At 45.7% G+C, this 27595-nt stretch overlaps 1 protein-coding gene and 1 pseudogene across 1 annotated transcript in view; one reads left to right on the forward strand and one right to left on the reverse strand.

The window, feature by feature from the left end:
- The window catches only part of Ehd4 (EH domain containing 4), a 69970-nt gene that overhangs the window by 34241 nt on the left and 8134 nt on the right, over window positions 1-27595 (forward strand). The window contains exons 4-5 of the mRNA XM_057781664.1: window positions 19553-19965; window positions 26299-26463. Coding sequence (XP_057637647.1) covers window positions 19553-19965; window positions 26299-26463 — 578 coding nt within the window. The remainder of the gene's footprint in view (window positions 1-19552; window positions 19966-26298; window positions 26464-27595) is intronic.
- LOC130881842 (ubiquitin-like protein 5) lies at window positions 4815-5198 on the reverse strand (annotated as a pseudogene).

Genomic DNA, 27595 nt, shown 5'->3' on the forward strand with positions numbered 1-27595 from the left:
GCTGAATTTCTTCCTCTGATGTAGAAGCCTTGTGTCTGTTACTTCCCAGTCTGTTCATTAAAACCAGTGACTATTGGAGCTGGTAAGATGGTGAACAGATAAAAGAACGGAAAATGCCCTGCTAATAAAAGCAGCACTGTGGTGGTATATGAAACAAGGATTTAATGTCTTTCAGTGACAGCAGCAAACTTCAGAGTTGTCATTAGCATCTGCACATTCACAGACAAATACCTTTGAGTGTGGCACGTGAAGATAGGCAAACCCTGTGAACATACTGTTTCAAGAAACTGCCAGCAAATCCGAGGTCCTCAAACTTAACATCACAAAAGAATTGCCGGAGCTGGGAAACAGGGCATGGAAGTCCAAACTGTGATTAATAAGGACATAGAAAGAAAGAAAAAATAGAAAAGACAAAAACAGATCGCAATCAGGGAAGCACAAACATCTACTTGACAAGTTTTTTTTTGAACTTTAAAGACAAAAGACCGGATTTTGATGGCTGCCGAGGAAAAGAGAGAGAACATTTAGAGATATCCAGATAAGAGTAACTTCCCCTCTTGGGTTTTGGGAGTGAGAAGGATTTAAGGGAAACACACACACAAGTCTGTTTTAGAACACTGAAAGGCCTGGAGCAAGCTGTTAGGCATCTTCAACAGCAGTGAAGACTGTGGGAAAGCTGCAAAGGCCCAGCGGTCCCCAGTCAGAGCAGGTGTGGGTGGCATAGTCAAGACTGTGGCACTAAGTCCTGAGTTAAGAGTGTGATGTGTCCACTCTTACATGCCTCATTTGACCTAACAAACAAGATGGATACAGTCACCCCCTGGTAGAAATTATGTTACAGTGAGTCGGACACAAAGAAACAGGTAAATTATTTTATCCATTGCTATGAATAAGTATTGCATACTAGGAAGGCAATATGAGACTGCTCAGTGAGGAGTCAGTGAGATGGGCTAGCCGCACTTAGACAGTGCATGCATCTGTGAAGACAATGCTTTAGGCAAGACCTCAATACTGAGAAGGAGCTGGCCTTGCAGGGTTGTAGCAGGTCAAAACCACAAGTTTTGGTTGCTCACAGTATTCAGATCTAACCCCATGTAGTGTTTAGATAGTCAAAAGCTCTTGCGCAGGACCTAAGTTTGGTTCCCAGCACTCAGGTCTTGCAGCTAACAACTGACTGTAATACCAGCTCCACAGGATCTGGCACCCTCTGTGGACTCTGAAGGCACCTGCATACATGTGTGCATACGCATAAATACAAGTAAAAGAGATTATTTGAAAATGTTCAAATGTCATATATCCATTCATTGATTTAAAATACTGCATGTTCATTTTGTTCTGAGATTGTTTCTGTAACAATCAGTATAAACCTCTAATCAAATTATTTTCTTTGGTCCAGTCAAGGGATTGAAGTTTCTAGAGTCAGTACCTGGTGTATCTTAGTTTGCTTTCTATTGATGTGATAAAGACCATGACCAAAAACAACTTAGGGAGAAAAGGGTTTATTTGGGTTACGTATCCCAATTACAGTTTGTCATCGAGGGAGCTCTAATCAAGAGGTGCACCCAGCAGGAAGCAAAAGTTAAGTACTGAACAAAGGTTCTAAGAGTAGGGTTCCTTTTCCTTTTAGGGGCATTGTATTTTCTTTCTTGCCTTAAAAAAGAAGTAATTCATTGGTTTTCGTAGAATTGATTTAGCCATCACCACCGTCAAGTTTAGACCATTTATCACCCTGGAAAATAAGCCATATCCTTAGTGGTCATACTGGTCCTCCTCTCAGCCCTAACTAGGCGATCACTGATGTACTCTTTGCCTCTTTGAATTTACCTACCCTGTATATTTCATCTTAGTAGGACCACCTAGGAAGTGTTTGCATTTAAAACCAATCATATTTGCAAGGCTTATATGCAGTGTAGTATATACCAATACTTCCTGTCTTTTATGATGACATATTATCCTGTCATATGGTTATACCATATTTTATTCACTCATCCACTACTAGATGTTTGAATTTTGTGATGTTTTGACTGTTATGAGTATCCTGTGAGTGTTCATGTGTAAATTTTTGTGAGGACATATGTTTCATGTAATTGCCAGATTGAACTATAACTGAATATGTAACTTCTAAATTTTATTATATTTATTTACTTTATTTCATGCGTATGTGTTTACCTGCATGTATGCATGTGCACCACATGTGTGCCTGGTGTCTGCAGAGGTCAGAAGAAGGCAAGATCTCCTAGAACTAGAGTTATAAATGGCTACGAGCCACCATATGGGTGCTAGGAACAGGACCCTAGTCTTTTGTAGAAGCAGCAAGTGTTCTTAAGCTCTGAGCCATTTCCCTGCCCAACCCTCACCCCTTTTGGATTCGGTCCCACTATGTAGTCTTAGCTGGCCTTACTTTGTAGACCAGGCTAGCCTCCAGTTCAGAGAGATCTGCCTGACTTTTCTTCTTCAAGTGCTGGGATTAAAGGAGCGTACCACAAATTGGCCTGATCAATATTTAATCTTTGAAGAGTTACTGAACTGTTTTCCAAAGCAGCTGCACCATTTCATTTCCTACCACAAAATAACGAGGACTCTCTGCATCCTCATCAACACCTGCTGCTCTCTCTTCTCTAGCTGTGGCAGTCAGGGGCGTCACGCCACCCAACTACGCTCCCAGCCCTGAGTGTCGATTGATTCTGGCTCTTTGGTTATGAAGCAGGATCTCATTTTGGGTTTTATTTGCATTTCCAGCTGATGATGTTGAACATCTTCTTGACCATTTGCCTATCTTCAGAGAAATGTCCATGCGAATTCTTTGCCTACTCTTTTTAATTGGGCCTACTTTTATCGTCAAGTTGCAACAACTCTTTATATATGCTGTACTCTTGTCAGATACATAATTTACAAATGTCTTCTTCCACTGCGTTTTTACTTTCTTCTCATTGATATCTTCTGAGATAAAGACCATGTTCATTTCAGTTTAGTTCATCTTACCTTGCTGTGTTTTGGCTTCTTAATCTGAGAAGGTTAACTCAAGGTCAGTAATCCCAGCACTTAGGAGATAGAGGCAGGAAAATCAGGAGTTTAAAGTCATCATTAGTTATAACCGGGACGACATGTATTTTGCTCATATGTTTTTCTAGTAGTTTCACAGTTTTAACTGTCCGATGAAGTCATCAATACTTTACAATAACTGTTTTATATGGTATGAGTCAGGGGTACAGCCTCTTTTCTTTTGTGTGTGGAAATCCAGCTGCCCCTGCACAATTTGTTGAAAATATAATTATTTCCCCCACCAGAAAGTCTTGGCACCCTTGTTCTAAAACTTAATTACTTCACCAAGCATAGTGATACATGCCTGTAATCCTAGCACTCAGGAAGCAGAAGGATCAAAAGTTAAGAACTAGTCTGGAGCCAGGCGGTGGTGGCGCATGCCTTTAATCCCAGCACTCAGGAAGCAGAGGCAGGCAGATCTCTGTGAGTTCGAGACCAGCCTGGTCTACAAGAGCTAGTTCCAGGACAGGCTCCAAAACCACAGAGAAACCCTGTCTCGAAAAACCAAAAAAAAAAAAAAAACAAACAAACTAGTCTGGACTACATAGGAAGTTCCAGGCTAGTGTGTGCTACATAATAAAATTCTTTCTCAATCATCATCATCATCTATAGATATGAGTTCATTTGGGGACTCTGGTTCTAACTAATCCATCTATTACTCTGTCCTTACAGAGGAGTCTCCTTGCTCAGCAGCAGGATAAATGGGCAAGCTCACAGGCCAGTTACTATAGACAGCTAAGGTGAACATGAAGGGAGTTGTTGATAGGAAGTTCTTACCAGCATCTGTCTGGAGCCTAAGACAGGGGAGATAACCGAGGCTGCCCTTACTGTTATCTCTTGTAGACTACAAAAAGTGGGTGGGAACAAAAATGTGGGAAATGGCAGCTTTGGGGAGGCAGGGAGTGGTGTGCGTGCTGGAACATGCGCACATAGCCAACAGGCACACGTTAGGAGATTTGGTTCTGAAGATTACTTGGAATGCTGAGGATTAGGAATTGGGTGATAATGAGGTAGAAAATCCCATAGAATGTGTGTCTGCAGGCTCAGGTCATGAAGCCATTTTTACATTTAGAGTCGAGTTTAGTGACCTCTAAACTTTGTTTGGATTTGGCATCAACAGAAAAGTGTCTGTCCCCATAGCTGGAGCTGGCCCCTGATGACTTGTTGACAGGTCCTGTTTTCTGGCTGGTGCTAAGGCCAGTCATTTGGGGCTGTGAGATGCTGGACATCACTTGTCACTCGGGCCCCCAACAGGAAATCCTGATTCCTTTTTGTTTCGGAGAAGTTTGCTGACAAACACATTCATGTCTCCTTTTCCACTGATGCCACGGGAAATTCGCCATGACAAGTGTTGCTGCTTCTGATCCGAATGTGAACTCGTCACCACTGTGGCCCTGGCATATTTTATTAACATTTTTAAAGCATTATCAATCATGAGGAATGGCTGCTTTTTTCTAACCTTAAAGTCTTGACTTTCACTTGAAAAACCAAAACAAAGCAAAACAAACAAATATATATCTTGATGGTGGTAAGGCAGACATTTCTTAGTTTGTGTGGACAGCAACTGATAATTATAAAACCATTTCGCAAACTATTCCATAGACATTGGGAAACAAATGAGTTGGGAAAATGTTTCTTACCCTATGAGTATGCAACCCTGAGTTCTTTCTATATGTTAGCTCATTGCTCCTTGCAGAAACCCTCTGTGGTCTCATTTTACAGAAGAGAAGACTCCAGTGAGGCACAGCAATTTTTTTTTTTGCACTACTGAAGTTTTTATTCATGTGAATTGTTAAAAATGGGCATCTATACCAGTGTCAAATGAGGGTGGGAGAGGAAGGCAGGGTAGGCAAGGAGAAGGAATTCCCGTCCATTGGTAATAAAGCTCCAGGTTCATCCCATCATGGATTTCATAATCTCCCAGAGACACGTGGTCCTTAAAAATCATGTACCACTTTTTAAGAACGATCTTATTCCACTGGGTACCAGTTTAGGCCGCTATCAGTTTCTTCAAGTCCCCGATGGTGTCATGGTGTTGCACTTGACGTGGACTTTCTTCCCTAGACTGTCGTTGCAAACCACCTCAATCATTGTGGCTGGACCTCTAAACCCCTCGAACTTATCGACGACACAACTCCTACCTCGAACGCCGAGCTCTGGCCGATGCTAAGCAATTTTAACATCACTGTGCCACAAGCTCTTCTCACCACCACACCCCAAACTGTGTCTCCAATACTCACATCCTTGTAAAGTCTCCTCACCTTGAATCTGGTCAATCTGACCCTCTAACCTCACTCTTTGATCAGCAGAATTGAGTGGGAGGGGCTTCATGACGTCCCAAGTTTCAGCCACAGGAAGTCTCGCAGGTTTCACCTGGATCTCTCGGAATGTTTGCCTGGGGAGAAGCCAGGTGCTGTGCCCTGAGGCTCCTGTGGCTGGGGAGGCTCACCCCCATCCCCTGGAGAGGCTCAGCTAGCCAGCCACTCCACTGGCCTGACTCAAATGTGTGCGGGCACCGGGCACCACTCAACCAAATCAGTCAAGCAGTCGGGTAGCTCCAGTCTTCAGACCTCACGAGGGACCCCAACCAAGAACCACCAGTCAGTTCTCAGAGCTACCCGAGAAAATGGGTTTCTGTTTAAACCATGAAGACTTATGGCGACTTAAAGCAGCTAGCGAGAAGCCTGCTGGTTCTAGAGCACATGTTGTGACCCGCGAGAGAGATGTGCACAAACTGGGACACTTTGACCCTTGAGAAGGCAGCCTTCGGAAGCAATGTAGTCGATGCTTTCCTCTTTGTGCTCTCTCGTTTTTATGGCAACTTGACCCCAGCTAGGGTCATCTGGGAAGAAGGAATCTCATTTGAGGAAATGCCTCTGTGAGATTTGCCTGTAGGTGAGAGAGCCCAGCTCACTGTGGATGATGCTACACTTTGGTAGGTGGTCCTGGACTGTATAAGGAAACAGGCAAAATGAGTCAGTAAACAGCACTCTTCCATGGCCTCTGCATTACTTCCTGCCTCTAGGTCCCTGCCTTGGCTGTGATGTGGAACTGTAGGCTGAAACAAACCCTTTCCTCCCCAAGTTGCTTTTGGTCATGGGGTTTATCACGGCAGTAGAAACCCTAACTGAGACACGCTGCAGATACTAGATCTGTTTTTTCAGAGATTTTGATGGCAGCCTTGGGGAAGGCTATATGCCACCCTGCAACTCTCATATCAAGGACGGCAGAAGGAGGGGCAGGTGTTCCTGGTCAAGCTCTTCAGCCCCTTCTATGCATGCCCATTGCTTTAGATTTCAGCAGCGAGACAGTCGCTTGGCTGACTGTAGAAAGGTTCTGTGCAGGTGGAGGATGAGCCAAAATACAGAACAAATGCATGTTGAAACAGAGGCTTATAAAGAAAGTCTTGATATCCCACAGCCAGTGGTGTCCTACGATAGTTGTCTAGGCAGGTGTTGTCTCTGAGGAGGAGACACATAGGCTGGACAGACAGAATGGCAGGGAAGGGTGGGGCTAGGTAACACTGGTAGAGAGTTTGCCTAGGGATCTTGATGTGATCCCTAGGACCAACTAAAAAGAATGGGGAGTTTGCCTAACAGAGTTGAGAGGGGCTCTGCAGAAGATGCTGCATTGGCAAAAGCTAGTGGGGAGGGGTAATAAGATCTGCTGAGTTCAGGGTGCATTGCTGAGTAACCAAGAATAGCAGATGAGGCAGTCTAGGAAGGCCTGCAGGTGTGTGCCGGAGGCCTGGAGAAGAAGCACATAGATTTTGCTCTGGGAATAACAGGAAGCCATTGAAGGGTTATCTTTTTAACCTTCTCTTGATTACCCAGAATTATCATTATGAACATCCGGACATTCTTGCCTGCAGACTACTGGTTGATTTCTATTGTTGACTGTGTTTCTCTTTGCTTGATACCAGGGTGTTTCTGGGTCTTCTTATATCCAGCCCTGTTTTCTCTGCTCCCAGATTAATCTTGTTGTTGTGAGTGATTTTGTCAGACAGAAGAGGTGAGTTCCAGGCTGAGGCACAGTTGCCACCACCTCTTGGTACCTAGTTCAAAGAGACTGGGTGTGGACCAGAGGCAGCTTCTCAGGAATTCTGATGTAAGAAAGCCCCTTTTTTGAGGATTTGGGAGTAGCATTAAACCACTACTTCTGAGTCAGACACCCTGTAAACCTCTTCCACCCCAGACAAACGAAGCATAATGTTGGCAAATTTGACAGCTCTCCTAGACTTAGAGCTACATCCCTGGTGCCTCTCCTTCCTCTAGGAAAAGTCTCCTGAGCCAGCACTAACCAGTATCTCCCAGGGGAGAGCTGCCAGTGAGAGCAGAGGTCACCAGGTGACCAGGTAAAGGGAGCCATCGTCTGAAGCTGCTGTCCTCCGCCTGCCTCTTCACTCCATGCAGAATGCCCTCTACACATTTCAAATCTCTTTGGAAGGGAGGGGTCTTAAAAACTTCTAGTGAATATAAAGAAGATTTTTTTTTTTCACATTCTCATTTGTACTTTCCAAATGTTTAATAGCTTCCCCTGGTATAATGAGGCCTTTCTTTTCAGATTGCCTCAATCCCTACTGGTATATGTGGGAAAAAAACATATAGTAGTCTCTGCTCCACTCCTGGGGGAGACCCCTATGGTGAGTGAGATAATCACAAATGCACATTTCTGGGTAGTAGAGAAATGGCATTCTGAGAAATGCTTCCTGGAATAGCTACCATTTCCCAGACCCTCCCATAGACTGGGTGACCTAAGCAAGGTACTCTGCCACGCCAGGCCTCCATGCACCCTTCCACAGAACAAGAAGAAAATATTTCACCAGATAGTCCATGTAAATGCTTAGTGCTCCGTAGATGTCAGCTTTTCTCAGCAGCCATGAAGCACAGAGAAAGATTTACCTCAGGCTTCACAGTCTCTTGTGCAGCAGCTCCTCTCTCATCCAGACCAGCTGCGGATGTGGAAGAGCTAAAAACAAGAGGGCTGTCCAGGCACCTGTGATGCAGTCCAGAGAGACAGGCAGGCTCACAGTGGGGTCTGGAGGAGGCTGGTGTGAGCTCAGATCCCAGCACAGGGTCCTGAAGATAAAGGAGGTAATGTGTAGACGCCATTTAGCTTAAAGCTGTGGTAATGGACATGGTGGTCGCTGTTTATTGTGTAGAGATATGGTTAGACCCGGGATAGGCATGCCAGGATCTCAGTCACCCAAGTCTGGAACTTAGAGACAGACCAAACTTTTTTCCATTTGTTCTTCAGGGAACAAAAGGAAAAAAGGGGAGGGGTAAATCAGATATTTATACTAGAGTTAGGGAAAGCCAGGAGTTCAAGCAAGACTTGAGTTGGCGAGGCCTGCCACAGAGAGCCGCCAGGAAAGAATTATTTGGTGACAGCCCAATTCCTGCCACAATTCTAGTTTTTTCTCCCATGGTCCCCTTTTCCTGTACCTGGTGATGGCCCTCACATGTGTCAAGGCAGCTTCCTGGAGAGACCCCCCCTGCACACTTTTCACCTGGATTCTTTTTGTGGTTTTTTTTTTTCAAAACCATCTCGTTTTGTGTTTTTGTTTTTTGTTTTTTTTTTTTCTATTTTGAGGTAGGATCTCACTATATAACCAGGCAGTTTTAAACTCCTAGGGATCTGCCTGCCTCTGGCTCCACAACCACAGGCTTTATTGACTGTTTTGTACTGCTGGTAACTATAGCTGTAACATGAACTTGGCGTGGTAAAATAAGTGAGTCTTTTATCTTTGTCAGAGCCCATTGTGGACTCACGTGGTCCCTGCTGATTTGATCTGCTGTTTTATTTGTGACACAAACCCAGAAAATCTCTGAGCAATGTTTTGGCGAGCCAGAACTTAGTCGCTGGAGCTGATGGTCATCATCTGGCTGCTGCCCCGTGCTCCCAGATCGCTCACACGGTGCAGGGTGTTTCAAACTCAGGGCAGGGTGGGCTGGGGTCAGAAATGGCTGTTAAGGCCTTTCTTGTCCTGTCATCTTGGTTTGCCGTGTCTCTTTAGAAAACCGTGACTTGAGGAGTCATTGTTTTTTTGACCCTCTGAACCTGGGAATGACAAGATTCATTGTCAAGGTCAAAGCCTTGTTTGTCAGTGTCTGACCTTATCACACTTGGGTGGAGTCTGATGACATTGGCATTTTGCCTCAAGAAAACTCAAGTAATGTTTGCCAAACTGACTCTTCTGATTTATAGATGTATTGTGTAAGAGTTTCTTGTCTAATGTATACAAAGCCCACTCAAAAAATGAGAAATGGGTATTTTTCATGTGTGACACTGATTCCTTGATGTTGTTAATTTTGATACAATATTGGAAGACTAGAGCCAATCACTTTTTAAGCATCCTTTGAACTTCTGGTAATTTCTTTCAGTATAGAATTGTTTGGAATTGGGTTACAAGGAAATTAAACTTTCAAGACAAACTACCCCAATGAAAATATTCAAGGACCTTCAAATTAGACCAAATGCTGTAACACACAAGCTCCATATGGACGGAATATAATGAATGAGACTTGTTCCTTGCTAATTTTATTAGTTAATTATTCAGTACTCCTATAGCCCCCTTAGGCTGATCTTGTAATTAGTGAATGTATTCAGTGGACACTGAGCTAAACTGAGTTTCCCAAGCATCTGACTTTCATAGTCTCCTGTCCAGAACCATTTAGACAACTAGAAACTTCAGATTCAAATGATTCCTTAATGATCACCAGACTTATAGATGTGGAAACTGAGACCTGGCAACGCGGAGTAATTAGTAATTACCTGATCCAAGTGACCAGACTTGCATGTGTCATGTCGGTAGATTCTTAGAGGGATCTCCAGAAAAGAGCCTCAAGTGAGCGCATAGCATTCTGTCTTTTTCCAGTGCCTAGCGCTCTTTAAGTGAGCCTACTTCTTGACCTAATTTTCAACCTGAGATAGAAAGGAAGATAGGAAACTATTTTCCTTTTCACTTGGCCACACTACAAGAGTCTGTAGAATTCACTGGGCTAAGATTTACCTAGAACCTTCCTCTGTCCTGTGTTGATGGACTAACCCTGACGGTCTGGACACATTCCCACAAATATGGTCTGCCATTATCCTTACCACCTTCCCGAGGACTGGTACAGGCACATATGGGAGCAAAGGACACCCAAGTCCAGGCCTATGTCCCAGGAAAGAGGATTGGTTAGAAATAAGAATAAAGAGTTTATTAAGAAATGGAAAGTACCCCCGAGGGGAGTAAAGTCTTGAAGTTTAACCTCCATGACCCTTTATAGGACATTTAAATAGCAGCTGCTTCTCCGACTGCGGGCTGGAGTGGGGCAGTTCCCACGCATGCTTTGTTGTTACATAAAACCCAGCTAAGAAAGTGTCCCTGGTCTCTCTAGGCTGACTGGCTTCTTTCATGTGTTGATCTTTTTAGCTTTATTTATTCTGGATGTGTATTCCGTGGACACACCACACATGGCGCATGTGTGGTGGTCAGAAGACAGACTCAGGGAGTGAGTTCTCTCCTTCCGCCATGTGGGTTCTGGGTATATCACCAGCCTTGATATGTTGTTAGTCTCTGTGTAACTTTGTCCGGTCTCTATTCTCCTGCCACGGGGTGGAGAGACAGCCTGTGAGGCTGGCTTGTTTATTTTATAAGGAAACAGGCATAGACAATCTGATTTACAGGGTCTTGGACTGAATCCCAGAGGGAGAAAGATGGGAAGGGAAACAAGTAAACAGCATGAAGCCCAGGTCCTGTGCTTATCTGGACCTTGTTTGTATCCTGCAGGCCAGGTGTGCCGAGTGAGGAACTGCTCCAGAGCTCAGGCCTCTTACTGTAGCTAGTTGTGTCCCTGAGAGGTAGCCGTTACCCACTGAGATCTTTGAGGAAAACTTCACATTGAACTTCCACAAAAATAACTCTTCTCAGGGAATCTTCTTGTGCAGACCACAATGTGTTATTGTGGTAACCACCTGTGTTACCACAGAAGGTGTTCTCTCCGAGCCCTGCTGCTCCCAGCTTGTCCCTGCTCTGAAACACACAGCGAATGGGTGGGGTCTTCTGGGCAGGTACTACATAGTTGAGGAGATGCTGCTCCACCTTCAGGTGGTGAAAGGTATACCATTGCAGCCTATATCTTGAAAGTGCTAGAGATTGAACGCCCCCCCCCCACACACACACACAAAATACCATACTATAGAAGGAAAAAGAATCCTCAGTAATGTTCCTCCCTCCCCGCATCCCTGTGGAGCCACACAGTGGATAAAGGCACAGACTCTGGGGTCAGAAAGCCTGGCTTGGCTCCTGTTGCCCTGGGAAAGCACTGTGAACGTGGGGAAGTCAGGTGACCTCTCTAGTCAGTTCCTGTCTGTAGGTCAGGAGACGTGATGGCACACTGCAGGGGTGTTACGAGGACTGCTGAGATGAAGCCCTAGGAAGCTCTTGAGGCAAGACTGGAGCCAGAGCCAGTAAATTTGGACAGCTATTACGTATTTTTAGCCGTCACTCCGCTCTCAACAATGAAATGTTCAGAAAAATACTTTGTTAGCTGTAAAGCAAAGTCTGCCTGGAAACAATGCAGAGACTCCCCACAGGTCTAGCTGAAGTGGCCGTCATTGTTAACGCAAGTGCCCCTTTTTAAAAATAAGGTTAGCATGCCTAAGTGGGCCCAGATAGTTGCTTTTTATTTTTAGATGATTTACACTTCCTGCAGTTAGGAACAACCATTTTTTAGAACTGTTTAAACAACTATGTCATCCAAGTTGCCAAAAAAAATGATGCTTGTTCAAGTCAACGTGTTTAGCTAAGACATATTTGTGTGGTTTTTTTTTTTTATTTTATTGTGCTAAGAGTATTTAGCAGGCAATCTTAGTCTCTTTATAATTGTCTTTCCTCTGTCCCCCCACCTCTAATGGAAACAAACAGAAGTGCACTTATCTGGATGTTTGAATCGTGGGGCTCACACACGGACCACAGCACATATGTGGACGTCAGAGGACAAAATACAAGAATTAGTTCTCTCTCCTCCAAATGGGTCCCGGGGATCAAACTCAAATTGACAGAGACCTGGTGACAAGTGGCTTTACACACTAAGCCATCTCGCTAGCCCCCTTACCGAATTTTTACATCCAGTATGGAATTAACTCTGGGCATGGTGGTGTTGAGCCCATCTCTAGGGCTCACTCATGTGGCCCAGCTGGACTGTTCTGCCTCCTGGCTCTCTTCCCCAAGCCCAGCAGCTCCCATTCCCCTTGAGTCTGTGAGTCTGACTGTTCTGATCTCTCACGGGTAGAATCACACAGCATCTGCCTTTGTCTGCAGTCTGGCTCATTTCGTTTAGTATGTCCCCAAGGTCCATCCATGTTGTCACATTGCTGCAGAATTTCCTTTTCCTTTGAAGCGGAATGATATTTTACATTAGGAATATACCACATTTTCCTTATACATCATCCATGCATGGACTCTCGTGTTTCACGTCTTGCCTCAAAAATAATGCCACATTTAACATGGGAGTGCAAGCTGTCTATCTTCATTTCACTTCTTTTCTATAAACACCCAGAAATTAGATTACCAGGTCATATGCTAGTTCCATTTTTACTTTTTTTGAAAAATAAGATAGATTTATTAAACACTATGTTTAATAGTAGATCCCAGGTATGTAGTGGTGGACAGAATGAAGAGGGGAGCCCCCCACTGTGGGTGCTAAGAGCCAAGCTTGGGTCTTCTGGAAGAGCAGCACATGTTAGTAACCACTGAGCCCTGAATTTCCATCTTCAGGTCACTAAGTAGACCATCATAGACCACGTGCTATGAAAGGAAGAGCATTGGTGCTGTAGGAACCTGACTTAGATGGTGGAAGGCAGCTGCACTGGGATTTGGGGTAACAAACATAAGTAAGACCTCCCCTGCTCTCCGGCTTCCTGTAGTGTCTAGTCTAGTGGGTGCCTGGGCCAGGAGACACCCCAAAGCCTGGAGAAAAGGCCTATTGGGAGGCCACATGGGGGAAGTCCCATCCTGCTGCATTGGGGAGGGACCCCCATGGGCGGTCAATGCAGGCAGAAGGAAAATACAAAGGTTTGAAGACTGGAATATGCAGGTGCCTCTGACACACAACAAAGAGCCCTGTGTGTGTTTGTAGGGTATGGGGGGGTGAGGCACAGGCTAGTCATGAAGGCTTTACTCTGTAAACACTGATTCTCAGAGCACTGAGGGGACTCACAGTTTCGAAGAGCTAGGTGTCATTTGGGGGCCGGATAGGAGAGGAAGGAATCTGGGGTCAAGAAGGGCAATCTGGCTGCATGGGAGGGAGCATGACTGGCATTCTCAGTGCCCATCTCTAATGGACACTCACCAACTGGGTACTGGAGGACACGAGGTTGACCAGGAGGCCCAGGAGACCTGGGTTCACACTAACAAACCAACATAGAAGTTTTGTGGTAGAGTATCAGGGCCCCATCTAGAACCAGAACTGTTAACTCTGGGAGGGAGGACCAGTCTTTGCTAAGAGGAAAAGTTGGAGCAGGGGCTGAAGGCCATGCCAAGGCCACATGAGGACCCAGAGAGAATCTGGCCTTGGTTCTGACTGCCCTCCATTGTTTTACATCCTTTTATTGACACACGTCTTGTTTAAGACTTGTGTGATTAGAAATTTGGCTCTAGGGAGAAATTTAAGCCACCCCCCACCCCACCCCCATTAAAAATAGACTGCCAAATTTGCTTCCTCAGGTCCCCTGACTTGTATTTACCTGAGCCAGGGAGCAACTGCAAACCCCAGCTTCCATTTCCTGGCAGCTCTTTCTTTGGCCCAAATGAGGACCATAGTTTCCACAGGCCCTGTGACGGGAAACCCCTGATTGGATGGACGGGCCCCCTTCCTTCCTGACCCTCCCTTTGTTCCTGGAACGTGGAGCCAGGAATGCCAAGCTGGAATCTTCCGAAGGGCACATACCCTTTTCCCAGCTCCCAAAGCTTTCATTGGGGCTGATTATATCTCTCTTTTTTTGTTTCATATCAATAAAACTTCCACTGGAGGGCTTAAAGCGTTGAAATGTTTATAACTGAGTAGGGCCAAAGAGTTGGCTGAGTTGTGAAGAGTGCAGTTGGGCTCTTGCAGAAGACCACACTCTGTTCCCAGCACCCACATGGTGGCTCACAACCATCCATAATTCCAGTTCCAGAGAACCTGCTGCCACCTTCTCTTTAGCATGGGCACCAGAAATGTACATGGTGCACATATGTAATGCAGGCAGAGCACTCAGATACAGAAAATGAATTCAAAAGCAATTAAACAGATCTTTAAAAACCATCTTGATCATCAAACATACATGTTGCTATGTAATTTCTGCAGCCTGCACATACGCATGCATATGTGTATGCTCTTATAACATAAAATAAAATGTATCTCTTGTAACGGCAGTTTGGAAAGTTGTACCAAGTCTGTGCACACATGGAACCACTACCTTCATCAAGGGATAGAACTCTGTCACCCCTAGGAGGTCCCTCTTGGTTCCAGTCAGGCCCAGCCCCACCCCTGCTGTAGGCAGCACTCAGGTGTCACCTAATCTTGCCTGTTCTAGAACTTTGAGGTGAATTGCTTAGTGTGTGCTCTTCACTGCAATTCATGTGTCAGGTCGACCCGTGTTGCATGCACCCCTCTTTACAAGCCTTTCAAGAGACAGCTGGATTGTTACCTGAGTTTTATAAAGGCATCTTTTTTTTTTTTTTTTTTTTTTTTTGGTTTTTCGAGACAGGGTTTCTCTGTAGCTTTGGTGCCTGTCCCGGAACAAGCTCTTGTAGACCAGGCTGGCCTCGAACTCCCAGAGATCCGCCTGCCTCTGCCTCCCGGGTGCTGGGATTAAAGGCGTGCGCCACCACCGCCCGGCTCAGTCAGGCATCTTTTGATAAACGTTCCCTGTGACCTCACTGTGCCTCAAGCACTGGATACAAAAATTTGGTTTTTTACTATGACTAGTAGATGGCATTTTGGACAGTTTTATAAGTGCTAAGACGATTCTGAATGCCCCATGTGTTAAGAATGCAGCCCTAAAAGGCATGTGGGTACTGTTAGGGGCTCCATTTTACAAACAAGGTAACAAAGATTAAGCTGCTTGCACAAAGTCACAAAACTACTATGATGTAGGCAGGATTAGATTCAAGGCATCTCTCTGTCTAAGCCTACACTGCCTACAACAATGTGTACAACTATGAAGAAGATGGCCCCTGTGGTTAAAGAATTTATAAGCCCAAGAAGGGGACTGAAGAGATAGCTCAGCAGTGGAGAGCACATACTGCCCCTCCAGAGGCCCTGAGTTCTGTGTTCCCAGCGTCTACCTTGGGCAGCTCCCAACAGCCTGAACTCCAGCTCCGAGGGATCTGAGCCCTCCTCTGGCTTCCATAGACACCTGCACACATGTGGTATTCACTTATACAGACACATGCACACAGACAGACAAACATAAAATCTTTAGGGCCATGCATGGTGGCACATGCCCCTAATTCTGGAGGCAGAGACAGGCAGATCTCTGTGAGTTCCAGAACATCTTGGCCAATGCAGTGAGTTCCAGGCCAGCCAAGACTACATGATGAGACTCTGTCTTGAGAAATAAAATAAGGTTCATTGAGAGACCTGTTCCAAGAGAGTAAAGCAAAAAGTGATCAAGCAGGCAGGACACTTTATTGTCCTCTTGGCTGCACACAAGTTCACAGGTACACACATGTGCATATACCATACACACACACATACATACACACTTGCTATAATCTAGATAATCTTTTATTATGCCATGTGAAACTAGCCAGTTACAGAGGACAAATATTGTATGATTAATTCACATGCAGCACTGACAGCAGTCAGATTCATAAACCTAAAAAGGAGAATGCTGTTCTGAGAAACTGGGGAGATGGGGATCCAGCACAGCTCCAGGAACGGACCGCACTGAGTTAGTAAGCGAATGAAGAAAAGACAAGCACAACCAGATACACAGAAAACTGAGATTGGGTGGTCTGAACTCTTGACTGGAGAAAACAGCACCCTGGAAGCTCAGTGTGTTTATTATATCCAGTTTAACAGACAGACGGAGTTGTTGTACACAGCTGAACAAGACTGGGATATTACACACAGATAAACTAGGAGGCCCGGCTTATGGTGCACAGCTGGATGGAGGGGCTGGGTTTAGTTCATCTCTGCAGGAGCAGTCTCTGTAGGGAGCAGTCTTCAGGCCATAAACATTGAGTGGCAGGAGTGATGGTGGACATACTCTGAGTCCCTCTCATCCAAGGAAAGCTTTGCCATGCCTCTGAACCTCACCCCAGCAGGGGAGGCTTTGCCATTCTCCTGTGGGTCTAAGGCTCTGGGGTCTTTGATGTGGCCAGCTCATGTCAATAGTCCACATTCTCTCAGGACCTCGCTCGTTCAAGGCTCCCCATTCCCTATAGAAGATATAGAGATTTAGTATTGAATGGGTTTAGAGTTTTAATTGGGAGGATGAAGACGTTTAGGAAATGAGTGATGGCTGTGCAACAGGAAGACTAGAGTCTTACAAAATGACTAAAATGGTTAAAAATCATTATGGTACATACGGGCAATTGAACAAGCCAACCTTTCCCACTTTTGATAACTCTGTGCTCTCTTCTGAGATGTTCAGTGGTTTCTACTCTTGATTGTGTTGCCTGGTGTGTGACAAGCAGTCCTTTTTATTACCTGTTCAATGGCACAAAACTACAGCTCCCATTGTTACTTTAGAAAGAGGAAATACAGACAGGGCCATTGCTCCAGAGATGTGTAACGGCTTCACCTAGCGTGGACTTGCGTAGCAAGGATCTCACCTTAGCACTGGAAGCTACTCACCGCCTCTGTGCTTGATATCTCTCTGTCTCCGTCTGTCTCCCTGTGTGTGTGTGTGTCCGCGTGCGCCCGCTTGCACGTGCACCTAAGGATCCATCCAACCCAAGTCCTCATGTGTGCTCTATCACTAAGTTAATCCCCAGCCCAGAATCTTATTGTTTACAAATTGTAAATTTTAATTTAGGCTGTAGTTTAACACATGTTGCGTCACAGCAACTAATCATCTGAGGTGGCCTGAGAGGAAGAGCCACCATGTCCGCATGGCTATGCCGACATTAGCTATACTGCTCTTTCAACTTACGTACAAGGATGACAAGCTTCCTTTGGCTTATATAGTAATACCTATTTCAAAATCAAACAAACAGCCAGGCAGTGGTGGCACACACCTTTAATCCTAGCACTCGGGAGGCAGAGGCAGGCGGATCTCTGAGTTTGAGGCCAGCCTGGTCTACAAGAGCTAGTTTCAGGACAGGCTCCAAAACTACAGAAAAACCCTTCCCCGAAAAACAAAACAACAAAAAAAATAAAACAAACAAAATAAACCTATTACTAACTCTAGTTTCTTGTATATCTGCTCCCTCTCCCATACTCATTTTTTAAAGGGATGAAAACTTTAGTCCACAAACCTCTTCACTTTTCCTACAAGATCATGTTTCCCTGGGCACTTCCTCATCCACCCTAGGACCCACACTCCATCCCCAGCCAGCATCCCAGGTTGATACTAACAGTGTGGGCTTTTGCTGCAGCGTGTATCCATAGGATGCTGAGCACTGCCTGGCATTTAACATTTTATGTGAATGCTGTCATTCTGTGGTCATCTTTTTTGATGTTTAGGTTTTTTTGTTTTTTTGTTTTTCTGGGTTTTGTTTGTTTTTTGTTTTTGGGTTTTTTTTTTTTTTTTTTTTTTTTTAGATGAGGGTAACTTTATAACCCAGGCTGGCCTCAGATTTGTAGCATTCCTCCTGCCTTCTCTTCTCAAGTGATAATATCTTGCATATGAGCCACCATGTCTGACACTATTCATCTCTTTGAAACCAATTTCTACCCAGTGCTTTCTTGTTTATTAAGGGTAGGGTTTTTTGGTTTTGTTGGGTTTTTTGCTTTTTGTTTTTTGCTGCTGTTATTGTTTTTTTTTTTTTTGCTTTGTTTTTGTTTAGGGAGAGGGTTTATTTGTTTGTTATGCTTTTTTTTGTTTTGGTTTTTGGTTTTTTGAGACAGGGTTTCTCTTTATATCCCTGGCTGCCCTAGAACTAGCTCTGTAGATCAGGCTGGCCTCGAACTCACAGAGATCCTCCTGCCTCTGCCTCCAGAGTGCTGGAATTAAAGGCATATGCCACCACCACCTGGTTAGGGTTTTTCTTTTAAAGATTTATTAAATTTTTATATTATTAAAGTTTTATATGTACAAGTGGTTGCTTGTATGTAAGTCTGTGTACCATTGTATATGTAGCACCTATGGAAGCCAGAAGAGGATGTCAGATCTCCTAGAACTGGAGTTACAGGCAGTTATTAGCTGCCATGTGCTAGGAACCAAGCCCAGGTCCTCTGGAAGAGCAGCCAGTGCTTTTTACCATTGAGCCGTCTCTCCAGCCACCACCCCCACAGGTATTTTGCTGTAGTTGTTGTGTGTGTGTGTTTGTACAGACTCAGCCTGCTGACAGGTTATCTAGCTTATTCTTTTTGCTGTCTGGTATTTTCTTATCTGAATAAATCAAGCTTGATATTTTCTTAAAAATATTTTCAGTAAGCAAGGTACACTGTTAAAATTGCGTGGTAGCTACCTCAGTGCTCTTGGCATCATTCTCTAGACTTTGGCATGTTTCTGGGGTTATTGGGAATAGGAAGGCAGAGGGAGAGGCGACTGCTTCAATGGAGACCGTGGCTCTGCAGCTGAGCAGCCTGGGAGTAAAATAACCTTTGGGTATTGGCCTCCTGTGTGCCTCTCCTGGGAACTTGCTTCCTTGGCGGAGATGGCCGAGAGTCTTGACCTCAGGAAGAGTGTTTACTTAACTGCTTGATTTGGAACAGATTGGTAGGTGGCCAAACACGACCAATGGAATCTGTTGTGGCCCTGTCCATTTTAAAGAGGAAATTGGCAAACGACCATATTGTGTGTGACAGATGTTTAAAATACTTTTTAAACACATGTAAGCTATAAAAAGTCCTCATGATAAATATCAATCACAGCTTCCCCCAGACAACCCTTGACCTCCTCAGCACTCTGTAAACTGTAAACCTCCGTTCCCGTGCTTGCTGGACACCCTGGAAACGCAGGTGGCCTCCAGGCTCCCTTCTTCATCTCAGATGTTTTCTGGAAAGTAAGTCCTGTCCAGAGAGTGAGCCTTTAGCCCACGGCCTTCGGTGCCAGGACTGGAGGTCAGTTCTGCCCCTCACCCAAAGACCTGTGCTAGGTGTGAGGTCAGAACCATGAGTACCAAGTCAGTTTGCCTACACACAGGGCTTCATCAAGCTGATCAGAGGCCCCATTTTGTCCCTTTCCTTGGGAGGTTGCCAGATCCCCAGCATTAGCTACGTGCATGCAGCCCAGCCATCTGATGAGAGATGGTTTTCAAGTCGTAGGCCCTGCTGCCTCAGATTCAATGCTCTTCTTCACTGGCGTTCTCCCACGGCCATGCCCCCCAGAGTGTTCCGCACACTGACAGAGCTTTCTCTCCACCCAGGGTATGACTTCTGCCAGGTCCTACAGTGGTTTGCTGAGCGGGTTGACAGGATCATCCTACTCTTTGATGCTCACAAACTGGACATCTCGGATGAGTTCTCAGAGGCGATCAAGGCCTTCCGGGGCCAGGATGACAAAATCCGAGTGGTCCTGAACAAGGCTGACCAAGTGGACACCCAGCAGCTGATGCGAGTCTACGGGGCCCTCATGTGGTCTCTGGGCAAGGTCATCAACACGCCCGAGGTGCTTCGAGTCTACATTGGCTCGTTTTGGGCGCAGCCTCTGCAGAACACTGACAACCGCCGGCTCTTCGAGGCTGAGGCACAGGACCTCTTCAGAGACATCCAGAGCCTGCCCCAGAAGGCTGCAGTGCGCAAACTCAATGACCTCATCAAGCGGGCGAGGCTGGCCAAAGTAAGCATCAGATGACAGGGTGGGCCCTGGGGCTGATGCTGGATTGCACTGCTATCCCCTGTATAGTGGGCAGTTCATCCAGAAAGCTCAGGGAGGGAATGTGATTTGGTGCACTCCTTTAATCCTTTAATCTGCTGCTTGGGCAGCAGATCCAGGTGGATCTTTGTGAGTTTCAAGGCCAGTCTTGTCTTTATAGGAGTTCCAGGCCAGCCAGGGCTATGGTAAGACCCTGTCCAAAAAAAAAAAAAAAAAATCATCATAATCTTGCTACACCATTAATCTCAACATTCAGGAGATAGAGACAGGTGGATCTCTATGAGTTTGAGACTAACCAGGGCTGCACAGGCTGATTACACTCATTGAAACTTGTTTTTTTGTTTTTTTTTTAAAGATTTATTTATTTATTATGTATACGGTAGTCTCAGTACTCTGCCTGCAGGCCAGAAGAGGGCACCAGATCTCATTACAGATGGTTGTGAGCCACTATGTGGTTGCTGGGAATTGAACTCAGGACCTTTGGAAGAACAGGCGGTGCTCTTAACCACTGAGCCATCTCTCCAGCCCCACTCATTGAAACTTGGTCAGGAAGTGGAGTCAACTCTCCTTCTCTTGGTCTTCTGGTATAAAACAAAAAAAGCGGTGGATTGGGACTGACTTTGGTCTGGCCATGGTGTACTGGGTCAGCCTTCTGGGGTCCACCACAACTGTGGTTCGTTTAGTAGACACAGATTTGGCATGCCCAGGCCAGAGCTAAAGAGTCATCTGGTGGAGGAGGAAGTCCCAGAGCACCCTTACTATAGAGGGAGGAACGGTACTGATCAAGGAATGGGTACTTGCCCGTATGACCTGAGAGGATGGTGCCTAGGTGCCTGTCAGGAAGACAGGATGGCTCCCCAGAGGATCACGGACCTTCCGACACCTTCTCATCAGCCGTCTTCCTACTGCAGCCAAATGTGCATGTTCCTATGTCTGAAGAGACCTGCCCCTGGCTGTCACTGCCCAGGACACACAGTGCTACAACCTTCTGGTTCCCTTTCTTACACCCCAGGGTGTACATACTTTTCCTCTGTGTGTCACCAAGCTATCGAGTCCAAAGGGTGCTGTGTGAGTCACCACTCGCTGTCCTTTCTTCCTGGTATAAGCTACTTCTTCTCAGAACTCTAAGCCACTTTATTCTGTCCTGCAAGGCAGTTGCTCTAGCTAGTTCGTGAAGCCACTTAGCTGCAGCTCTTCTGAAAGGCCTACTACCCTAGGCCTAATGCATGGTAGCAGGAAGTCTGTCTCATTTTGCTTGTTCAATGACCCTTTGACACATGGTATTTCTCTGTTCTAGCTGTTATAAATTAATTTAATTTCAGGGTATATAAAAGTCTAAATTAGTTTTGTAATTGTTGGTTTTTGTTGTTTGTTTATTTGTTTGGTTTTTTTTGAGACAGCGTTTCTCTGTGTGACCCTGACTGTCCTGGAGTTTGCTCTTTAGACCAGACTGGCCTCAAACTCAGAGATTTCCCCTGCCTCTGCCTCCCTAGTGCTGGGATTAAAGGCATGCACCACCACACCCTGGCTAGCCTAAATTATTTTCTAATCAAAGCTAGTAGCTCCTGTAGACTTTGCAAATTTCACGGGATTTAATGTCCATGGACATTTTAAATTTGCCAGTTGCTGCTGAGGGGCCAGTGACTGAAGATACAGCTATATTCAGCTATAGGGAATAAAGGTGAGAGAGAAAGGGAATGAGAAAGAATATGTGCTGGAGAGAGAGAAAGAGAAGGAATGTGGATGTGACTGGATAGAGAGCTGCTGGAAATGCTGAGCACCACAGCCTGTAGTGCTCCCGCCATCCCTGAGCCCCTGGAGCAGACCAGCGTGGTCTAGGTTGGGGAGAAACAAAATGCCTCTGTGTTCTGATACTGAATAATGGAAACCCTTGTGCAGATGTGGGGGCGGATGTTCAAATCTGCTGAGCTTACTTAAAGGAAAAGAAATAGCATATTCTTTTCTTCCTAAGAATAGTATCTGGCTTGTTCCTTTTCACAGAGGAAAATGTTTGTGGCACATCGACTTCCATCACCAGCTCCCCAGTGCCATTTGCACGTGATATGTCGCAATACCAGCTGAACATTAGGACAGGAAGCTGCCTGGGCTAGCTAAGAAGCAGAACTGAACACAGTGGCCCCTTACGTGGTACATGCTAAGTGGGTGCTCCATGAAGCTGTACCCCTAGCCCTCCTGCTGAGGTTGTAGGTTCCACTTTTGAACTTTGTCGTTTATTCTTAAAGAAGCAAGGAGCAGCCTGGAGGTGTAGCTCCACGGGTAGGGTGCTCGCCTAGCATGCACAGAGCCTTAGATTTGATCCCCAGCTCTACACAAGTCAGCTGTGGGGTACATACCTGCCGTCCCAATGGGACAGAAGGCTCAGAAGCTCCAGGTCATCCTCAGCTACGTATTAAGATTGAGGCTAGCCTGGACTATGTGGGATTCTGCCCAGAAAAACACAAACAAAAATGTGGGGAAGGGGTAGGCAAGAAACCACTGAGTCACCCTGGACTACTTATATTTCCTTATAATGCTTTGATACGGGCATGGTCATCTTTCTCTTGGCACAGTTTTCCTTCTCCAGCAAGAAAAAAAATGCTTAGAAGCCACAGAGTTTGCTTGATAATATCAGTTACTTGACAGTTGGGCATCCTTATCCTTACTTCATACATGAAAACCTGACATTCAAAAAGCAGTGTAATTTCCTGGAGCTGTTTGACAGCCTGGGAATATTATAGAAAACACATCCCAAGCCCAGGTAGTCTGCTTGGTCCAGAAAGTCCTGATCTATATCCAGCATAAACATCTTCTGCAATATCTCCTTACTTTACGCTCTTGTTTTATATATTAATCTATAATTCTGCTTATTCTAGAAAATTCTCTATCGACAAAAAACCTACAAGGGATATTGTAAAATATGGGATGGGTAGGTTTTTAGATATTACCTAAGAGATAGGAGATCTGAGTCAGCTGATGGGATAATGATTCCAAAATTCATGGCCCACACGGGGGAAGCAAATGTAGACTCATTTTTTTAAATGCTCATAGCAGATTCATTTAGAATAGCCAAGATGTGGAAACACCCCAGTGGCCGTGTATGTAATGATGGTACTCAGTACTGGAGAAGAATGAATATTGATATGCAAAACAACATGGAAAAGTCTGAGCAGTAAGTTCTCAGCAGCGTGTGCCGTCTCTCCACCCTTCTCCAGGGGACATCAGCCCATCCCTACCCTTCGCTCCTCTTCCCACCCCGGACTTCACCATCAGGTGAAGCACCCGTTTCCCATGCTGCCGGGCCATGCAGTGGTCAGTTAGAGTTCACATCTGAAATAGTGGTGCACACTCCTGTAATCCCAGTGTTTGGAGACTGAGACAGGAAGATCACAAACTTAAAGCCACCAGGACTATATAAGGAGGGAGCAAGACACCAAGGACTGACGGTCTACCTCAGTGGTACAGCAGTTCTCTAATGTGCTCAAGGTCCTGGCTTTTGTCCCCAGTACAGGGGGGAAAAGGAAGAAAAAAAACCAGACTAAGGGGTGGGAAAAGACTGGATGAGATAGCATGTATAAGTGTCCTGTGGCTGCTTTACCACAGGCTGAATGACAAATAAATTCTCGTAGTCTGCAAACCAGAAGGCCAAAATCAAGGTGTTAGTGTTCATACATCCTCCGAGAGATCGAAGTGTCCTGAGTTCTGGCTTCCTTGGGCTCAGTGGCCTGTGTTTTTATCTTAACCACTCTCACCATAATACAGGATTTTAAAATACAAACAAAAAGCTTGGAGATTGGGTAATTTTACTGTCTTTTCTATTTGTGTATTTTCTTTCTTTTTTTTTTTTTTTGGTTTTTTGAGACAGGGTTTTTCTGTAGCTTTGGAGCCTGTTCTGGAACTAGCTCTTGTAGACCAGGCTGGCCTCCAACTCACAAAGATCCGCCTGTCTCTGCCTCCGAGTGCTGGGATTAAAGGCGTGCACCACCACCGCCCAGCTCTATTTGTGTATTTTCAAAGTTTTTTTTTAAAGACTTATTTATTATATATACAGTGTTCTGCCTGAATATAAGCCTTCAGGCCAAAGAGGGCACCAGATCTCATTACGAATGGTAATGAGCCACTATGCAGGTGCTGGGAATTGAACTCAGGGCCACCTGGGAGAATAGTCCGTGCTCTTAACCATTGAGCCATCTCTCCAGCCCCTCAAAGCTGTCTTCTAAGGAACAAGAGACTGTCCTGTGCTCTGGGTTAGCCTCCTTGTCTTCCTCACCTTTTGTCAGAGGGAGGCAGCTGCCAGAAGTCTGTTTGCTCTGAGACGCCAGTCAAAGCTTACCGCACGGTTCTTCAGAGTAAGCTATTTTAGGAAAGCCTACATATGAGTTTGGGAAATAAAGTGTAGTTTTATTCTTCTATTAACCGTTGCAGACCTCAGTTTTCTTTACGGGATAAGCAAACTCAAAAGTGAGACAAGCATACCGGCAGACCCCATTCTGCACAAGGCTAGGAACGGCCACCACCTACTTGGAAATCTTCACTCAGCAGGGAAGCAAAGCAGCTTTTGAGGAAGGAGTGGTGGAGGTTGAGAGAGGAGAGCTCTAGCTTTCAGAGGTCACTAGAGTTCCGTGGAATTTAGTTTGCTCTTCAAAGACGCATTTCCCTCTTAGTCACATGTGACATGTGGGGCCTAGCTTTCCTGTTTGCAGTGTCAAATTCCTTTTTGGAGAAGCTGGGCATTTTGTAGCTCATCAGGCAGATACAGGCCGAGAGTGTGAGAATCGCCGTTCAGTGTGTGGTGATGCGCCCTTCAGTGCTTATCCACTGAGAGCTTAAAATAGCTCCATCCCTGCCTGGGCTTTGTGGATGTCAGTGCCCACGCCTATATATGGAAACCTGTCTCTCTGAAGGCTGACCTCAGATGCCTGCCTCTAAAGGCCCCCTTAAGCCCTCTTTAAGAGTGTTAGAATCACATGTGGTTTGGGTACCAGCTTTGATCTGAACAGAATAACAAACCCTTGTTCAGTAAGACTTGGCCGCTTCTCTCAATCTCACATTTTTTTTTACCTAAGCATTTTGTGGGTCTCGAGTTTATTATTGAGTGTTTTAAGTGGGACAGGTGGGAGATAGGTTTCTCTGGGTAGCCTAGATTGACCTGGAACCCGCTGTGTAGCCCAGGCTGACCTCAACTCATGGCAGTCCTTCTGTCTCAGCTTCCTGAGGGCCGAGATTACAGACATGAGTTACCATGCCCAATATTAACTGGAAAAAAATGTTACCATAAACCCACAAACAACAGTCTCAGTCTGAACAGAGGAATTTCAGACAGTTTATTGTCACTGCACGGTGTGACATCAGGCATAGTGCAAATTACACTTGTATGTTCAGAACCAAAGCTGCTGTGAAGTCACACAGTGTCACAGTGAGAAACACCGTAGAGTCATCCCAGGCTTGATGTGGAGTTAGTCTCTGGGGGTGTGCATTCAGAAAGCTTGAACTGCTGTCAGATATTCTTCACCCTACATTCAGTTTTAAGGGGTTGTTCCCTAAGCAGTAACCATACAGCCCAGCATGTGTGTATCTTCAGATGGCCTCTGCAGTGCGTGTGCTTGCAGATTCTGCTGGGCCCACCAGTGTGCATGCACACCCAGAGGCCCTCGGCTGAGCTCTGGGATCCATCTCCTCGCTCTCCCCAATGTCCTTCTTCCCTAAGACTCTAATGAAGTCTGTTATCTTCAGTAGCATTTTCCAGTCTACGTGGCTGCTTTATTTTTTAAATCGTTGCTCTGTTTTTCATCCTTTCCTCTGTTAGCTATTTATTTGGCTTTTGAATTACTCTGTAGACTTGAAGTTCTGTAAAGAAAACTTTTGTAATGAACACAGCTTACTGACCTGAAGTCGGAAGTGGAAGAATGGAAGGACTGAGAGGAGGAGGTGACACGGGCAGACAGTGCAGTGCCCTCCTGGGGAGACTGCTCGCCCTTCCGGGTTTGGGAGCCCTGTCATCCCAAATGTCTGTCACGTTCTACCTCCCGTTGTCTTCCTGGGCCTTCCCTCTTGCCCAGCCTTTGATGTTGGGGTTCTCTCTGCTCACCGTCACTGTGTGGTCTCAGCATATTGGGTCCCTCTGGCCCTTGCTCAAGTCAGGCCAGCTCTCTGGAGCTCTGGAACATTCTTGCTCCCTTTAGGCAGCCTGGCTCCTCACCTTCTCTTGTGGTCAGAACCAGAGTTCTGTGTGGGAATGGGTCTCATTTATCTCTTCTCTCGAGTAACGTGGTGTGTGCTCACCCGACATATCCCCCTCAGGTACATGCCTACATCATCAGCTATCTGAAGAAGGAAATGCCAAACGTATTTGGAAAAGAAAGTAAGAAGCGGGAACTTATCTTCAGGCTTCCGGAAATCTACGTGCAGCTGCAGCGAGAGTACCAGATTTCTGCGGGGGACTTCCCTGAGGTCAAAGCCATGCAGGTACTGGGAGCCCCCCATTACAATGTCAGGAGGAGGTTGTGGGAATGCCACAATCAATGCCTAGCTGGTTATAGGGAATATAAGAAAGTCTCAGTTTAATGAAGGAGAATTCAATGAAGTCACCTTCCTAGTGGTGACCCATGATGATGGCCTCCTATGACTAAAGCAGCTGTTGTTTGCCTTCCAAATGTCTTTTTAAAGGAGAGAGAATTAGCCAAAGGGCAGTGAAGCTCACATGAGAAAGACAGTCAGCCTGGCCTCGTAGGTGATGCTCAGAGTTGGTTCTGAGGTTGAGGTGACCCTGGGTTTTCAGAATCCCAGAACTTGAATGGAAATAGAGCTGGGCTTGGCTTTGAAGGTCCTGCATGGCTCCTGCAGCCATACAGTGAAAAGGGTGTGCTTGGACAGGCTGGCTGCTGAGCACCGAGCTGGGGCCCTCGATGGACAGGCTGGCTGCTGAGCACCGAGCTGGGGCCCTGGACATAGCCGTAATTTGCTGTATTCAGCAGTGTTCTGCTGAAAGCCTAGTGTGGTGGCCTCCAGCCTGATTGCAGAGTCTCCCATTAGCTCTGGGCAGTTCTGGGAAGCCATAATGGGGCTGCATTCAACTGCTTTGGCCCAGTCAGTGTCCGCTGCCCCACAGGGATGGGATGTCGTTTGGAGCAAGGTCGCCACCTTCTTGTCCGGTGTAGCACACATCTGCACAGGGCACTGTCCTCTCTGTTAAGCAGATGACATGAACTCAGGTGCTTACAGCTACCAGCCGTGTAGCCACATGAGGAGGAAGCCATGTCATCTTGTCATCATGTCTGCTTGTCTCCTCACATTAGTGGATTCCCAGAGTATGTCTACCAGGAGGATGATTCTGCAGGTGCAGAGTGCAGGCTTGTGGGGCCCTGTAGCCAAGGAAGACTGAAGACTGTATGGCCTGCCTATGCGGGGATGTCCTATCTAGCTCAGTAGTCACTGTCCTATGGGAATATGAGCCCTCATGGGCATAAAAGAAGCTAAAGTCTAGATTTGTATGTAAATTAATCGCCTTTCAAATTGGTCTCAAATTCTCAAAAACTCCTAGGCAGACTAAATGTAGGTTTTACCCTAAGACCAACTGTTATATCTTTCACCCCAAGCT

The sequence above is a fragment of the Chionomys nivalis genome, chromosome 9 (assembly GCF_950005125.1).
Source record: "Chionomys nivalis chromosome 9, mChiNiv1.1, whole genome shotgun sequence".
Taxonomy (NCBI): domain Eukaryota; kingdom Metazoa; phylum Chordata; class Mammalia; order Rodentia; family Cricetidae; genus Chionomys; species Chionomys nivalis.